Source organism: Tachypleus tridentatus, chromosome 9 (genome assembly GCF_004210375.1).
Source record: "Tachypleus tridentatus isolate NWPU-2018 chromosome 9, ASM421037v1, whole genome shotgun sequence".
NCBI lineage: Eukaryota > Metazoa > Arthropoda > Merostomata > Xiphosura > Limulidae > Tachypleus > Tachypleus tridentatus.
The window spans coordinates 68,167,075-68,185,948 of NC_134833.1; the positions used below are offsets into that span (position 1 = coordinate 68,167,075).

Genomic DNA, 18,874 nt, shown 5'->3' on the forward strand with positions numbered 1-18,874 from the left:
ATATATCAGAACTTTTTTAAAAATACAATATTTTCTCATAAGTTAGCCATTTAATTTCTTACTACTTAGGAAGAAAGTTTTCTGAATGCCAAACAAACACCAAAAGCTGAAGCCTACAGTTGTGATCTTGGAAATCTTCATGCAACAAGCCAGCCCTACCCACATTATAGCACAGTTAGTAATAGTATGGAAACTGCTGTGGTTAATAGTCTGTCTTCATCCTGTCTCAGTGTACCAGAAGGACTGTATCAAGTTGGATATCAGGATATGAGGTAAGTCTTTGTCTCATTTTAGTGGAAGGTTTGTGTTATTGGGATGCATAGCAAGTTTTCATCATAGTATCACAGGTCTGTATAAAGTTTCATGTTCTTATCTCAGTATCACAGGGCTGTATAAGGCTACATGTTCTTATCTTAGTATTACAGGATTGTATAAAGCTTCATGTTCTTACCTCAGTATCACAGGACTGTACAAAACTGCATGTTCATATCTAAGTATCACAGGTCTGTATAAAGCTGCATGTTCTTATGTTAGTATTACAGGACTGTATAAAGCTATACATGAGGTAAGTTTTCATCTTGTTTCAACATAGTAGAAAGATTGTATAAGTGTATTGACTAGAATACACTTATTGACTTCGGACACATGTCACAAGAAAACAAGTTTAATTTCAATTAATAAGACAAATGATTATTACAACCATGTGATTATTTAACACGTGAAATTATTATTACACAAGAATTTGTAGACCAACCATTTTGTTATTTGTTCACAGGACAGTCTTACCTTCCCTTACCAGGGCTTACCCAGTGCTAGCTCGATCCAGGTTTGCTGTATAATCATGGCTAAACGTTTGTACTAATCTAATCTAATTAACTTGGTAGGTATTTTGATTTGACAATCTAACAAGCCTAAACGAGACTTGAGAGACAACCAGAGGTGCTCAGAAACTCTTATTTCTCATTGCTCTGCTTGCAAAATTATGGCTGGTTCTTTTCATGATTGAAGTAGGTTATTAAACTAGTGGCCTAGATTTTAATTAACTTGGTTAAGATTTACTGGTGGAGTTTAAAAGTTATTCATCCAGACATGCAGTAAAGCTACAGATGCCTCAAGCAGAGAACAGGAAGTTGCTATTAAGTGGAAGGCTTGAAGTGTTGTAACATAACATGGCTGCTGAAGTAGACCAAAGCTATGATGAAAATACAAGTTCCAAGAAATGCATGATCTCTAAATGAAGTATGGTGAAACATGGATTAAGCAATAATATGAAACTGAGAATTTTTAATACACATGAAACTATTTTTATTTATGTATGTATTATCTGACAAGACTGCCTTGTTAGATATCTCTCAATTTACACCATTTTTTCTTTGATCATGGATCATCCTCCACTAGTCATATTGCACCATCTATACTTGCACAGCTAACTCCCTCTACTATTCTAGAAAAAAAATCACTTTCCCAATTGACATATTATTATTAATTCTTAGATTGCTGTTGCTATACTCATCATATTTCAGGATTCCATCCAGTGGTAGATGTTGCCTGGTCAACTATGTTTCATTTTATATTCACACTGATTATGATATTTTTATGATGCTCAATATTTAGATGATGTGTTTCTATAAGACCACTGGCAGCTTGTCTGGTAGTATGTGTCTATATATATCTTTATTTCATTGTTTTTATGTGAAGGACCATCACTCATGGACCTCGTGAGTAAAACAGACACAGATTTCTGCCTATCCCTACTGAACAGTGATTCTTATAATGGCATCTTTCTGCTTTTCAAAGTGGTGTAATGCAGATAACCATTGCACTGCCTCCAGTGTCTTCTTCCTATGGGATCCCACTTGCAAATTTCTCTCTCTTCTCTTCTAGTGGAGCATGGGGGTCCTTAACACTTCCAGTTCCCAGTTGATGGAGTGATGGACCAAGGTGGTTTCCTTTGGAGAGGGTTTTGTATGACTAACACTAATAAAAACTTATACATCATGAACATATATTTGGTGAGACGAGAGCTATCATCATTATACTCATCACATTACCGAACAATAACAATTTATTTAGGATCTAAGGTGCTTTCCCTGAGTATTTTCTACCTGAATGCACTGCACTTGATATAACTGGTCATATCCCAAGGCACTTCCCCAGATGTTTTTTGCCCAAATAGATTACATTTATCAGTATCTTAAGTTGTCAAGGTGTTTTGACCTGGTTTTGCAAGGGTATATTAAAGTTGGACATTTATATACCAAGTAAGTCAGCTATTATCTGGCTTTAATTTATCTCAGAACGATCTTATAAAGTTTGACATCTACATACAAAGTAAATCAATTGTGGTCTGGCTTCAACATGTCTTGGATTAGAAGAAAAACGTTATAAAGTTGGACATCCAACTGAAAAGTAAGTCAGTTGTGGTCTGGGTTCAACGTGTCTCAGATTAGCAGAAAGATGTTATAAAGTTGGACATCTAGCTAAAAAGTTAGTTAGTTGTGGTCTGGCTTTAACATGTCTCAGATTAGCAACAAGATTAAGTATGATATCGTTATAATATGTCTACTTTTTATTTTAAAATAACATAAAAATGTTAACCAAAAATCTGAGAAAAAATAACTGTGTTCAAAAACTCAAGTCAATTATTTCTATACTGAAACATATAACAGTTTTAGTAGTTATATAATATTGCATTTTCAGTAATTTAAATGTTTTTAAAAGCTGTGGTTTGAATGTTTCCTAAGTACAATATAATATTTATCAAAATTAGGAACATATTTTTGTCATGTACAGTTTATGACAGGGGTGGGCAACTCCATGACCACTGGCCACATGCTGCCAGTGGATAGCACAATTGTGGTCAGGTCGAATTTAGAAGCCAACTTTTTCCATCATTTATTTTTCATCACAAATTTAGTTATCAACAACTGCACTGTCTCACATCATCCCTAATGTCACGCGTTTCATCATTGCAACAGACTGCCCATTTTGTAACGTCAATCTGGTTTAGACGCTTGTTATTGAGTGTGCGTTGTTGTACATGCGCTTGCAAACATATTTTTATTGTGCAACTTTCAAGTTTTTAAATATATTTTGTTTTTAATCCAATAATATATGTAAGTGGATAATTTAAAAACGAAAGAATCCAAAAGAAAGACAGTTTAATTGATTCTGGTATTACTGCCAAAAAGAGAATGGTACGTGACTGAAAAAACATGAAACGAGAATTTAATAAAAGTTTGGAGTTGAAATTTGCAGTGATTGAAGCAAATAATAAGCCAGTGTGTCTTTTATGTAACAAGGTGTTTAGGAATAATAAAGTATACATCCTTAAGCAACACTTTAACAATTTTTACAACGAATTTGATGTAAAATTTCCAGTTGATAGCAAAAATCGTATGAATGAAATTAGCCATCTGAAAGCACAACTTCATGAATAAAAGGGAGGCCTAAACATATTTTCATCATCGACAGAACAAGTTACATTAGCTAGCTATAAAGTAGCTTGGATTCTGGCTCAAAAAAATAAATCATTTTCTGATGCTGAACTGGTAAAAGAAATATTGATTGTGGTCATTGAAACTATGTTGGAGAATTATGATTTAAAAATAAAAGATGATATTCTTCAAAAGGTAAATAATTTGCAATTAAGTCGATGAACAATTGTTCGCAGAATGCTAGATTAGCGAAAACATAGAACATCAATTGCTTGAGCAACTAAAAGACTGTTTGTATTTTTCTTTAGCACTAGATAAGTTAACAGATGTTAGTGACACTGCATAGTTGATATTTTTGGTTCAACATGTAACTTTAGATATTCAAGTGAGGGAAGAAATGCTTGGTCTTTGTGGATTATGAGATTGAACATGTGGAAAAACATCTTAGAAAAATTTCTTAAAATGTCGAAAAATTCAATCTGAATTTAAAAAATGGTTTCTGTTACAGCAGATGGTGCTCCCACCATGACTGGGGAGAAATTTGCATTTGTTTCTCTTTTGAAGCAGCATTTCATTGAAAATAATGTATAAGGAAAATTTATTGGTCAGAAGTCTAGAAGTGATGAACTGAAAAATGTTATGGACATTGTTGTAAAAATTGTGAATTATATAAGAAATGGAAGCTCTCTCAACCATTGAAATTTTGTCAAATCTTTGAAGAAAAGCAGTGACTGTACTTTTGATGATCTTACTGATCTTACAAATGTAAGATGGTTAAGTGGAAGAAAAGTCTTGGAACGATTTACTTCCTTATTTCTTCAAATAAAAGAGTATCTTGTTGAAAAATGTAAGATTGAAAATGTCCTTGAAATTGAAACTTTGTCATGGCAGTGTGATTTGCACTTTCTGTGCAACATGATGGCTCACTTGAATAATTTGGATACGAAGATTCAGGGAAGAGGTAAAATAACAAGCGACCAATCACAGTCTATTCATGAATTTCAGTTAAAGCTAAACATCTTTGTGGAAGAGTTACAAAAAATAGTTGAATAGTATTCTAAAAAATAATATGGACTATGATTTTTCTGATGCTGAAGATGATCTTTATGTAAACTGGATCAAAAAGGTTATTCAAAAATTTGAATCATGTTTCTCCAAATTTGAATATCAATTTCAAATTTTTGCATGATCCATTTCAATTTGACTTAAGAAATTTCAGTAAGGAAATTACATCTTTTTTGTCTTTGGATAAGTGTGGATTTGAAGACAAGATGCTTACCCTGCAAAGTGTAGAACACATAAAGGGTAAACAAAAATGTTTTATCAGAGAGATGTGGCTCACTATTCTGATAAATGAAGTCTTTCAAATTTAAAGATAGCAATTTCAAAATTATATGCCATGTGTGGATCCACAATGGTGAGTCATTTTCTACGCTAGATTTTCTCAAGTCTAGATACAGATCTAAGATGCTCATTGAGCATAGATATTAAGCCAAATTTCATGAAACTTGTTGATGAAAATCCCCGTCAATTTTCGCATTGAAGCTCAGTTGAAATGCAATTATTTTGACTAAAATAACATCTTTCAATGTTTTTTTTTAAAAGTGTGGCCAACGTTGTTTTCATTAGCCACACTTGTGGCCACTATGAAAAAAAAGTTGCACACCCCTGGTTTATGATATTAAGTTTTTTTTGCTATGTTATTGATGAGTGTTTATTTCTTAACAAAGGAAAGATAAATTTATGATTCTTTTAAACATTTTTCTCAGACATTTATGTTGATTAATAACTATGATTACTTTGTAGCACCAGTAATAGCAGTAGTAACACTAGTACTCACCACCAAGCTCAGCAGAGACAACTTGTTCCAGACCTGAGTAGTCTCCATCAGAAATTAGCTAAATTAACAGTGATACCACCACATAGTCATCCAGGAACAACAACTACTGTCCCATTGAGGACTTTATCTGCTCCTGCTTTTCAACATGTAAGAGTTTCTACATCTGCTTTTGTACAAGTTATCTAAAATTATTTAATATATTTTCACAAACATCTTACCTTCGTAAATTATCTTTTATACAAGTTGAAAACTTTTAAACTTTTTTCATAATGTTAAAAGTCTTTGTAAATAGTAGAATATAATTTGCGTCAATAAATCTGAATGTACATTTCACTGAATCAATAGTTATTAATGTAAGACAAAAACTCACTACCTTAGTTTCATCAATAAATTATTAAAAGGTAATTTTATGCCAGATAAGGAGGTTTTATAGAATACAGAGATTGAGTACTTATTAAAATGCTTTTGAAGCCCCACCCTGTTGTCACATCTGGTCATATTCTATCTGATGATCTCATGAACGTATGTTTTTAAAATAGTTCTGCAGCATACTTTTCATTGTGAAAGACTCATGTTTAAGCTCTCCAGTCTTCCCTGCCTGCTTTCCATAATTCTTATAGTGTCTGAGGGTGATGGTTTCTCATCACCTGTTTGCTAGGTCTAGAGGAACCAGTAACTTGACTGATATGATTTTATGTGGAATAGTGTGAATGTCAGTTAAGATATTCAACAGTTTGATAGATGTATTGTGGAAGCAGTTTGTATCACTTTTCCAGGTGAAGATTCTTGCTTGTGTTGTGTACTTTTGTCTTCAAAGCTCATGAAAAGCTTTTGCCCTTGATATTTGTGGATCCTCACCTGTTACAAGACACCTCAATTTAAATACAATGCCTGGCACATAACTTGTTTCAGGTTGTTGTTTTTTAGGATCCTCATGCCCCACGTTTATCCATATTCTTTTGTTTAACAGTATGATTAATCACAAGGATATTCCCATCTTGGAAATTCTAAAGCTGTAATGTGAACACATCTTTGTGATCTGAGTGTATGAATATTTTATGTTGGAAAGGGCTGTTACATACCCATTTGGAAACCGATCAGTTTTTGGTAGTTTTATATTACATATAAAATGCTTCACAATTTTAAAATGTAGTTCTGATAGACATTTATCCACTGTGACTATACTGGTTATTCTTATCTTGTAATTTTCTAAAACTCAATACTCAAAATCAGATTTGTGTAATGTGCTCAACTCTCTTTATTCATTAATCTATTTAACATGTTTAGTAAAAACAACTTTCAGGTTGCAAAATCTACTATCAATAAACGATGCTCATTACTATTGACTGTTAAGGTAAGTTAAGATGATAATATTGAAGATTTATTATTGTGTTTCTACAAATATTGTTATAAGGATTTCTATTTTAGTGTGAGTTATTTCAAATTATTTAGTTAAAAGAAAAACGCAAAGTTTAATAAGAAGAGCATTTCATTTTTTTAAACGTCTAAAAGTTTAATGTATTAAATTAACACTGTCCAAACTTCAGGTTGAACTTCACAAGTAGTGCTAAGATATGTTACATACTTGTGCTAGCAATACTTTCAAATCTCTAATGGTTTGTATGTACAAAACTTAACTAATCAACTATCTGATAATAATAAATAATTTAATTATCCAAATAACAAATCACTTATTGTCTGCTCTAGCCTAACCCACATATTATACTGCTCAAATGGATTTCTAAACCAATAACAAATTGATAGTCCTTTCACCACTCCCATTATGTGATGTAAAACCTCTTATTGGGTAAACAACAATATAAATATCTAAGTTACAAAAAATAACACACATACTACAATGATAAGTTGAATAAAAAAATAATGTTATGTATCTTCAACAAATTTTCATTTGACAAATAATTTAGAAAACTTTTTACTGTCATAAAAATAAACTTATAAATGTTGGAAACACTGAAATCAAACTGTCCTGTCATTTATTGTAAATATTTCCTATTCCAGTGTACCACAAGAGTAACCACTTCTTCAGACTGGGAGGTTTCAACACAACAAGTCAGTGCTAAAAAACACAACGAAATGGCTCTACCTTTATATTCAAAGCAACTTACCAATTCTTCTATACAAATCTCTACACCTGTTCATGAATCAACATCACTTTATCCTTCAACTTTCCAAACAAGTGGTCTTCCTTCCTCATTTTCAGTACCTCAAGTTTGTCCTTTACCAGGGTCTAGGTCAGTAATGATTCCACACTCAGTATCAGTCACTGTTGTTTCAGCTCAGCCACCTCGAGGTAATGGTAACTTACCTCATTTTTCACTTAATAAAATGGAATCGGCAATTATAAAGACTTCCTTTCCTAATTCACATCCCAGTGGTATAATATCTTCATGGTGTGGAGACGTTTCTTCATCTTCCGTGGAGTCTCCAGTTGTTACTAGCCAGCCTGTCCATGATACCACAACACTCACTCCTGCACCAGACTTGCTCTTTGCAACAGCTGAAACTCTGTCAGTTACATCTCTGCAAGCAAAAGGAGTTACTTGCAAATCTGTGTGCACCACCAAACTAGAGGATCTGAAGACAGAATTGGAGAAATTACACAGTACAACAAGCCAGACACCCAACAGTAACATAGGTTTTTATAAACTTAGTTTAAATTACACGTTACAATAAGCCAGACACCCAACAGTAACATAGATTTCCTATAAACACTGTTTAAATTACACAGCAAAACAAGACAGATAGCCAACAGTAATATGGGTTTTTATAAACTTTCTTCAAATTACACAATAAAACAAGCCAGACACCCAACAGTAACACAAGTTTTTATAAACTTTGTATAAATCACACAGTACAACAAACCAGATACACAACTGTATCATTGATTTGTAATAAACTTTGTTTAAATTACACAGTACAACAAGCCAGGTACCGAACAATAAAATACGTTTGTTATGAACTTTGTTAGAATTACACAGTACAAAAGGCAAGATACCCAAGAGTAACATAGATTTATTACAAACTTTGTTTAAATTACACAGTACAGAAAGTCAGATACCCAAGAGAAACATAGGATTGTTATAAACTTTGTTTAAATTACACAGTACAGAAAGTCAGATACCCAAGAGAAACATAGGATTGTTATAAACTTTGTTTAAATTACACAGTACAGAAAGTCAGATACCCAAGAGAAACATAGGATTGTTATAAACTTTGTTTAAATTACACAGTACAACAAGCCAGATACCCAACAATGAAACAGGTTTGTTATGAAATGTGTTTAAATTACACACTACAAGAAGGCACATACCCAACAGTAACATAGCTTTGTTATAAACTTTGTTTTTATTACACAGTATGGCACACCAGATAAACAACAATAATATAGGTTTCTCATAAAGTTTCTTTAAATTACACAATACAACCAACCAAATACGTAAGAGTAATATAGGTTTGTTATAAACTTTGTTTGAATTACACAGTTGGACGAGCCAGATACCCAACAATCACACAGGTTCGTTATCAACTTTGAATGAATTACACAGTACAAGGAGCCAGACACCCAACAGTAATATAGGTTTCTTATGAACCTTGTTTAACTTACACAGTTCAGCAAACCAGATACGCAAGGGTAATATAGGTTTGTTATAAACTTTATTTGAATTACACAGTACCACGAGACAGATACCCAACAGTAACATAGGTTTGTTATAAACTTTGTTTAAATTACACAATATAAGCCAGACACCCAACAGTAACGTAGATTTTTTATATACTTCTTTCAAATTTCACAGTACAACAAGCCAGATACCCAAAAGTAAAATAGCTTTATAATGTTTGTTTTAATTACACAGTACACTAAGCGAGATATCCAAGAATTAAATAGGTTTTTATAAACTTTGTTTAAATTACACAGTACAAGAAGACAGATACCCGACAATGAAATAGGTAGTTATGAAATTTGTTTAAATTTCACAGCAAAAGAAGGCACATACCCAAGAGTAATATAGCTTGTTTATGAACATTGTTTAAATTACATAGTACAGCAAGACAGATAAACAACAATAACATAAGTTTCTCATAAATATTACTTAAACCACACAGTACAAAAAGCCATATAACCAACAGTAACATGGATGTGTTATAAACATTGTGTAAATTACACAGTACAACAAGAGAGATACCCAATAATGAAATAGGTTTGTTAAGAACTTTCTTATTAATATGTAGCAAAAAAATCCAAACACCCAAGAGTAACATAGATTTGTTATAAACTTCGTTTAAATTCGACAGTACAGCAAGCCAGATACCCAACAATAAAATAGGTTTGTTATGAACTTTGTCTGAATTACATAGTACAAGAAGCCACATACCCAACAGTAACATAGCTCGGTTATAAACTTTGTTTTTATTACACTGTACGACATGCCAGATAAACAACAATAATATAGGTTTCTCATAAACTTTGTTTAAATTACACAGTACAACAAACCAGATATGCAAGAATAATATAGGTTTGTTATAAACTTTGTTTGAATTACATAATATAAGCCAGACACCTAAGAGTAACATAGATTTGTTATAAACTTTGTTTAAATTTCACAGTACAGCAAGTCAGATACCCAACAATAAATTAGGTTTGTTATGAACGTTGTTTGAATTGCATAATATAACGAGTCAGATACCCAATGGTAACATAGCTTTCTTATAAAGTTTGTTTAAATTACACAGTAGAAAAATAGAGATACCCAACAATAAAATAAGTATGTTGTTAACTTGATGAATTACATAGTACAACAAGCCAGATATGCAAGAGTGACATAGGTTTTTATAAACTTTCTTTGAATGCAACAGTAGAACAAGCCATATAATGAACAGTACCATGGGTTTGTTATAAACTTTCATGAATTACATGCTACAACAAGGCAGATACCCAAAAATATCATATTTTTTTTATGAACTTCATTTAAATTACACAGTACAAGAAGCCAGATACCCAACAGTTACACAGAATTTTTATAAACTTTGTTTATATTACACAGTACAAGGATCTTGATACCAAAGAGTAACGTAGGTTTGTTATGAAATTTGTTTAAATTACCCAATACAAGCCAGACACCAAACTGTAACATAGGTTTGTTATAATCTTTCTTTACATTACACAACTGTCAAAATACCCAACAGTAACATAAGATTGTTATGAACTTTCTTTAAATTGCACAATACAACAAACCAGAGACCCAATAATGTCATAGGTTTGTTATGAACTTTGTTTAAATTACACAGTAGAAGAAGCCAGACACACAACAGTAACTTAGATTTGTTATAACCTTTCTTTGAATTACACAGTACAAGAATTCAGATACCCAACAGTGAAATAGGTTTGTAGTGAACTTTCTTTGAATTACACAGTACCACGAGCCAGTTACCCAACAGTAACATAGGTTTCCTATAAACATTTTTAAATTACACAGTATAAACCAGACACCCAACAGTAACATAGATTTGTTATAAACTTTGTTTAAATCACATAGTGGGTCGAGCTGGATACCCAACAGCGACATAGGTTTGTTGTGAACTTTTTGAATTAGACAGTACAAAAAACCAGATACTCAATAGTACCATAGGTTTGTTATAAACTTTGTTTATATTACACGGTACAACAATCCAGATACCCAACAGTCACATACCTTGTTATGAATGTTGTTTACATTACACAGTACAAGAAGCTTCATACCCAAGTATATCGTACGTTTATTATAAACTTTCTTTAAATTCCATAGTTATGACAGTAAGATAGGTAAACTTTCTTTAAATTCCATAGTACAACAAGCCAGATATATAACAGTAATATAGGTTTGTTTTAAACTTTGTTTGAATTATACAGTGCAACAGGCCAGATACACAAAGTAACAGGTTTGTTATAAGCATTGTTTTAATTCCACAGTACAACGAATCAGATACCAAACAGTAACATAAGTTTGTTATAAACTTTCTTTAAATTACACAATACAACAATCCAGATACCCAACAGTAACATAGGTTTGTTATAAACTTTCTTTAAATTACACAATACAACAATCCAGATACCCAACAGTAACATAGGTTTGTTATAAACTTTCTTTAAATTTCACAGTACAACAAGCTACATAACCAACAGTAACATAGATTTGGTATAAACCTTTTTATGCAATAAATTAGGACGAGCCAGGTACCCAACAGCGACATAGGTTTGTTATAAACTTCGTTTGAATTACAATACAAGTTAGACACCTAACAGTAACATAGATTTCTTATAAACTTTGTTTATATCACAGTACAACGAATTAGGACGAGAAATACGTTTGTTGTGAACTTTTTTAATTAAACAGTACAAAAAGCCAGTTACCCAATAGTACCATAGGTTTGTTGTACACTTTGTTGATATTACACAGTACAACAATCCAGATACCCAAGTGTAACATAGGTTTGTTATAAACTTTTTGAATTACACAGTACCACGAGCCAGTTACCCAACAGTAACATAGGTTTCCTATAAACATTTTTTAAATTACAACAGCACCCAACATAACGTAGGTTTTGTTATAAACTACCTAACAGTGTTTTGAATTACACAGTACAACAAGCCTGATACCCAACAGTCATAAAGGTTTGTTATGAATGTTGTTTACATTACACAGTACAAGAAGCTTCCTACCCAAGAATATCGTACGTTTATTATAAACTTACTTTAAATTCCACAGCTCAACAAGCCAGATATATAACAGTAAGATAGGTTTGTTTTAAACTTTGTTTGAATTACACAGTGCAACAGGCCAGATACTCAAAGTAACATTAGTTTGTGATAAACATTGTTTTAATTCCATAGTACAATGATTCAGATACCCAGCAGTAACATAGGTTTGTTATAAACTTTCTTGAAATTGTGCATTACAACAATCCAGATACCCAACAGTAACATAGGTTTGTTATAAACTTTCTTTAAATTTCACAGTACAACAAGCCACATAACCAACAGTAACATAGATTTGGTATAAACCTTTTTTAAATTACACAATACAAGGCAGACACCTAACAGTAACATAGGTTTCTTATAAACATACTTTCAATTCCAAAGTACAAAAAGCTAGATATGTAACAGTAAGATAGATTTGTTTTAACATTGTTTTAATTCCACAGTAAAACGAATCAGATACCCAGCAGTAACAAAGGTTTGCAGTAAAGTTTATTTGAATTACACAGTACAACAAACCAAATATCCTACACTAACAGAGTAGTTTATTATGATTTTTTTTAAATTACACAGTACAACAAGCTATATACCTAATAGTGATATAGGTTTGTTATGAACGTTGTTTAAATTGCACAGTACAAAAAGCCAAATACCCAACAGTAAGATAGGTTTCTTATAATCATTGTTTGAATTACACAGTGAAACAGGCCAGATACCCAAAAGTAACATAGGTTTGTTATAACCATTGTTTAAATTACACAATACAATGAGCAAGATACCCTGCACTAACAAAGGTTTATTATTACTTTTGTTTAAATTATACAGTACAACAATCCAGATACCCAACAGTGACGTAGGTTTCTTATGAACGTTGTTTAAATTACACCATAGAAGAAGCCAGATACCCAACAGTATCATAGGTTTCTTATTAACTTTCTTTGAATTATACAGTGCAACAAACCAGATACCCAACACTAAGAAAGGTTTATTATGAATTTTGTTTAAATTACATAGTACAAAAATACAGACACCCAACAATAGCATAAATATGTTATAAACTTTTTTGTATTACACAGTAGAATGAGCAAGATACCAATCAGTAACATTGGTTTGTTATAACCTTTGTTTGAATTACACAGTAGAACAAACTAGCTAACCTACACTAACAGAGGTTTATTATGATTTTTTAAATCTTACAGTACAACAAGCCACATACATAACAGTGACATAAGTTTGTTGTAAACTTTCTTTGAATGCAACAGTAGAACAAGCCATACAACTAACAGTAGCCTAAGTTTGTTATTAACTTTTTTTCAATTACACAGTACAACAAGCCAGATTCACAACAGTAACATAGGTGTGTTATCAACTTTTTTAAATTACACAGAAGAACAAGCCATATACCCAACAATGAAATAGGTTTGTTATGAACTTTGTTTGAATTACACATTACAAGAAGCCAGATACCCAACAGTAACATATATTTGTTATGAATTTTCTTTTAAGGTACACAGTACAACAAACCAGATATCCAACATTAACATAGGTTTGTTATGATTTTTTTAAGTTACACAGTACAGCAAATGAGATATCCAACACTAACATAGGTATGTTATGAAATTTGTTTCAATTACACAGTACTAGAAGCCAAACAACCAACAGTAACATAGGTATGTTATAAACTTTGACTAAATTACACAGTGCAGCAAGCCAGTTAAACACCAATAACATAGGTTTCTCATAAACTTTCTTTAAATTACATAGTACAACAAGCCAGATACCCAAAAGTAACATAGGTTTGTTATGAACTTTATTTGAATGCAACAGTAGGACAAGCTATATAACCAACAGTTACACAGGTTTGTTATAAATTTTTTTTGAATTACATAGTACATTAAGGCAGATTATCGAGAACAAGCCAGACACCCAACGATAACATAGATTTGTTATAAAGTTTGTTTAAATTACACAACACAATTATCCAGTTACCCAACAGTATTATAGTTTTATTGTGAACTTTGTTTAAATCACACAATACAAGAAGCCAGATACCCAACAGTGACATAGAGTTGTCATAAAATTTGTTTAAATTACACAGAATAACAAGCCAGGTATCCAACAGTAACATAGGTTTTTATAAACTTGGTTTAAATTACACGTTACAATAAGCCAGACACCCAACAGTAACATAGATTTCCTATAAACACTGTTTAAATTACACAGCAAAACAAGACAGATAGCCAACAGTAATATGGGTTTTTATAAACTTTCTTCAAATTACACAATAAAACAAGCCAGACACCCAACAGTAACACAAGTTTTTATAAACTTTGTATAAATCACACAGTACAACAAACCAGATACACAACTGTATCATTGATTTGTAATAAACTTTGTTTAAATTACACAGTACAACAAGCCAGGTACCGAACAATAAAATACGTTTGTTATGAACTTTGTTAGAATTACACAGTACAAAAGGCAAGATACCCAAGAGTAACATAGATTTATTACAAACTTTGTTTAAATTACACAGTACAGAAAGTCAGATACCCAAGAGAAACATAGGATTGTTATAAACTTTGTTTAAATTACACAGAATAACAAGCCAGGTATCCAACAGTAACATAAGTGTGTTACATACTTTGTTTAAATTACTGAGTACAAGAAGCCAGATACCCAACCTATGTTTGTTTGAACTTTTATTTTATTTTAGTTACTTGCTAATAGATGTGAAATAATTTTTCAAAAAAATCATTAAAGCAAAAGAAACCCCCTTATAATATCTTATTGTATTTAAAGAATATTCTTATTATATGGTTTTATTTTTGTAAAAAAATATTCATCTTGTAGGATTTCATTATTTCAAAAATATTCCCCTTGCAGATTTTATTATAGTAAAAAATATGCCACTTTTTCAGGATTTCATTATAATACAAAAATATTGCTTTTTTCCAGAATTTCATTGTAATGAAAAAATTCCCCCTAATAGGATTTTATTTTAGTAAAATAACAACCCCCCATGTAGGACTAATTGCATTAAAAAGTTATCCTCTTACAAGATTTCATTACATTATAGATTATGAAATATTATTTGAATTAATAATAAAAACTTTCTCTGTTGAGAATATTCTTCTTTAGCTGCATTTAATATTTAATTTTCTTTCATTTTGTTGTTGTCAGTAAGTGAAAACATAATTTAACTTACAATCTATACAGCTAAACTTTTAGGTTTGAGAAAGCCTAAATACTTATTATTCTGAAAAGTTAATTGTATGAAAAAACAATAATTTTGCATTTAGTAAAATTTTAATCAATGGTGATCTCAAGATAGTTGATAGAGTTGTCATTTTGACGTGTTAATTTTTGGGCTTCAAATAAACCTTACAATTTACAATAAGAGTTGAGAAAATTTTTTCTTAGCACTGGGGATAAAGAAGTATTTTATTTTGTTTCAGGGAGGTGTCACAGTATTTCCTTACCATGTAAAACATCAACAACATTTCCTATTAGCCCAGTCACCAGAAGACTTTCTCGTTTTTCAGTAACACGTATACACGATGATTCTTCGAGCATTCAAACTTCTGTTAACCTTGAAATGAATGATAAAGTTACATCAGTTATGAGCAATGTCACTGCTAATTTTAGTTCAAAATTGAATCAGAATGCCAGTAGTAGTTTTAGATATGGTCATCCAGACATTCCAACTTCTCATCCAAATGTCTCAGTTTCTCCAGCAGTCACTCGAGGAAGGTTCCAAGTGCAAACAATTTCAGATGATGTTACTGCTGAAACAGATTTACAGTTTAAAAGATGGGACACCAATGCAAATGTAATGACACGTTGGCCAGATACTCAGAATTTGGATACTGCTCTTTCAAAGGTAAATACTAACATCTGTTGTTATGGTGACATTATAACGTATTGTAGATCAGCTCTTGTTAAACATTAAAAAATAATATTAAATACTTAAGTCTTTTTCTAAACGTGTCACTTGTAAGGTGATTTAGTTACAAAAACAGTACCCAATATAGCTAAATATGTAGGAGAAATCTAATGATGTGTCATTGTACTAGAATAGATAAACATATAGATACATACATAAGTTAAATAACTTGCATAGGAAAGTGTTTCTGAAGTCTTATTTAACACTCCTACGAAAAGACGTTTCTAGTCCTGATTTCTCCAAGCCCGTTTCCCTGGCTGTGGTTTCGCTAGATAGTAGATAGGGACAATGGGAATCTCGTTAATCCATTCATTAATGGATTTAAATGGCAATTTCATTTAAATACAAAATTATTTGCCTAATATTAATAACCTTTCAAGTTGCTCTGGGGCCTATTAAGCCCTACTTTTCGTAGGAGTGTTAAATAATGTGCAATTTGGATTAAATATTTTATGATATTTGAAACTGTTGTATAGTACTCACTACATCTTCTTAAACAAAACTGTAATGTATATTAACATCATGTATATTTCAGTGTCAACACTAGCTGATAAAACAACACACTCAGATCATCATAAATGAAAAAGTTGCATTAGATTATTGCACTGATTAATGGGTGCATTTATAGTTCCAATATATGCAGATTTCTAAACACTGATTATGTTAGAAAATAAACTGAAACCGTTTATAGACCTAAGCACCAACCTTTTATGAATTTCTTTTAAATTTATCTTCTGTTGTAATTATCTTTAATATTGTGTAACCTTTTAAAACTTTTATTCGTATTGATTTTTATTTATTCCTAGCTCACACATTCTGTTACATTTTATGTTATTATTGTTTATTTCTAGCTCACACATTCTGTTGCATTTTATGTTATTATTATTTATTTCTAGCTCACACATTCTGTTACATTTTATGTTATTATTGTTTATTTCTAGCTCACGCATTCTGTTACATTTTATATTATTATTGTTTATTTCTAGCTCACACATTCTGTTACATTTTATGTTATTATTGTTTATTTTTAGGTCACATTCTGTTACATTTTATGTTACTATTGTTTATTCCTAGCAAACTCATTCTGTTACATTTTATGTTATTATTGCTTATTCCTAGCTCACACATTCTGTTACATTTTACGTTATTATTTATTTCTAGCTCATGCATTCTGTTATATTTTATGTTATTATTGTTTCTTTCTAGTTCACATTCTGTTACATTTTATGTTACTATTGTTTATTCCTAGCTCACACATTCTGTTGCATTTTATGTTATTATTGTTTATTTCTAGCTCATGCATTCTGTAACATTTTATGTTATTATTGTTTATTTCTAGCTCACGCATTCTGTTACATTCTATATTATTATTGTTTATTTCTAGCTCACACATTCTGTTACATTTTATGTTACTATTATTTATTTCTAGCTCACACAATCTGTTGCATTTTATATTATTATTGTTTATTTCTAGCTCACACATTCTGTTGCATTTTATGTTATTATTGTTTATTTCTGGCTCACGCATTCTGTTACATTTTATATTATTATTATTTATTTCTAGCTCACACATTCTGTTACATTTTATGTTATTATTTATTTCTAGCTCATGCATTCTGTTACATTTTATGTTATTATTGTTTATTTCTAGCTCACACATTCTGTTACATTTTATGTTATTATTGTTTATTTCTAGCTCATGCATTCTGTAACATTTTATGTTATTATTGTTTATTTCTAGCTCACGCATTTTGATACATTTTATATTATTATTGTTTATTACTACCTCACATATTCTGTTACATTTTATGTTACTATTATTTATTTCTAGCTCACACATTCTGTTGCATTTTATATTATTATTATTTATTTCTAGCTCACACATTCTGTTGCATTTTATGTTATTATTGTTTATTTTCTCTAGCTCACACATTCTGTTACATTTTATGTTATTATTGTTTATTTCTAGCTCACTCATTATGTTACATTTTATGTTATTGTTTATTTCTAGCTCACACATTCTGTTACATTTATGTTATTCTTGTTTATTTCTTGCTCACACATTCTATTACATTTTATGTTATTATTGTTAATACTAGCTCACACATTCTGTTACATTTTATGTTATTGTTTATTTCTAGCTCACACATTCTGTTACATTTTATGTTATTATTGTTTATTTCTAGGCCACATTCTGTTACATTTTATGTTACTATTGTTTATTCCTAGCAAACTCATTCTGTTACATTTTATGCTATTATTGTTTATTTCTAACTCATGCATTCTGTTATATTTTATGTTATTTTTGTTTATTCCTAGCTCACACATTCTGTTGCATTTTATGTTATTATTGTTTATTTCTAGCTCATGCATTCTGTAACATTTTATGTTATTATTGTTTATTTCTAGCTCACGCATTCTGTTACATTTTATATTATTATTGTTTATTTCTAGCTCATGCATTCTGTAACATTTTATGTTATTATTGTTTATTTCTAGCTCACGCATTCTGTTACATTTTATATTATTATTGTTTATTTCTACCTCACATATTCTGTTACATTTTATGTTACTATTATTTATTTCTAGCTCACACATTCTGTTATTGTTTATTTCTAGCTCACACATTTTGTTGTATTTTATGTTATTATTGTTTATTTCTAGCTCATGTATTCTGTAACATTTTATATTATTATTGTTTATTTCTAGCTCATGCATTCTGTTACATTTTATGTTATTATTGTTTATTTCTGGCTCATGCATTCTGTTACACTTTATGTTATTATTGTTTATTTCTAGCTCACACATTCTGTTACATTTTATGTTATTATTGTTTATTTCTAGGTCACATTCTGTTACATTTTATGTTACTATTGTTTATTCCTAGCAAACTCATT

The 18,874-nt window shown here is 30.8% G+C and overlaps 1 protein-coding gene across 20 annotated transcripts in view; it reads left to right on the top strand.

Moving 5' to 3' along the window:
* LOC143225405 (uncharacterized) overlaps window positions 1–18,874 on the top strand; it is a 106,271-nt gene that overhangs the window by 62,610 nt on the left and 24,787 nt on the right. For 19 of the 20 annotated variants that reach the window (XM_076454773.1, XM_076454762.1, XM_076454760.1 and 16 more), the window contains 4 exons: window positions 70–272; window positions 5,244–5,424; window positions 7,297–7,933; window positions 15,490–15,914. In XM_076454773.1, coding sequence (XP_076310888.1) covers window positions 70–272; window positions 5,244–5,424; window positions 7,297–7,933; window positions 15,490–15,914 — 1,446 coding nt within the window. The remainder of the gene's footprint in view (window positions 1–69; window positions 273–5,243; window positions 5,425–7,296; window positions 7,934–15,489; window positions 15,915–18,874) is intronic. The other variant, XM_076454765.1, reaches the window with a different exon arrangement.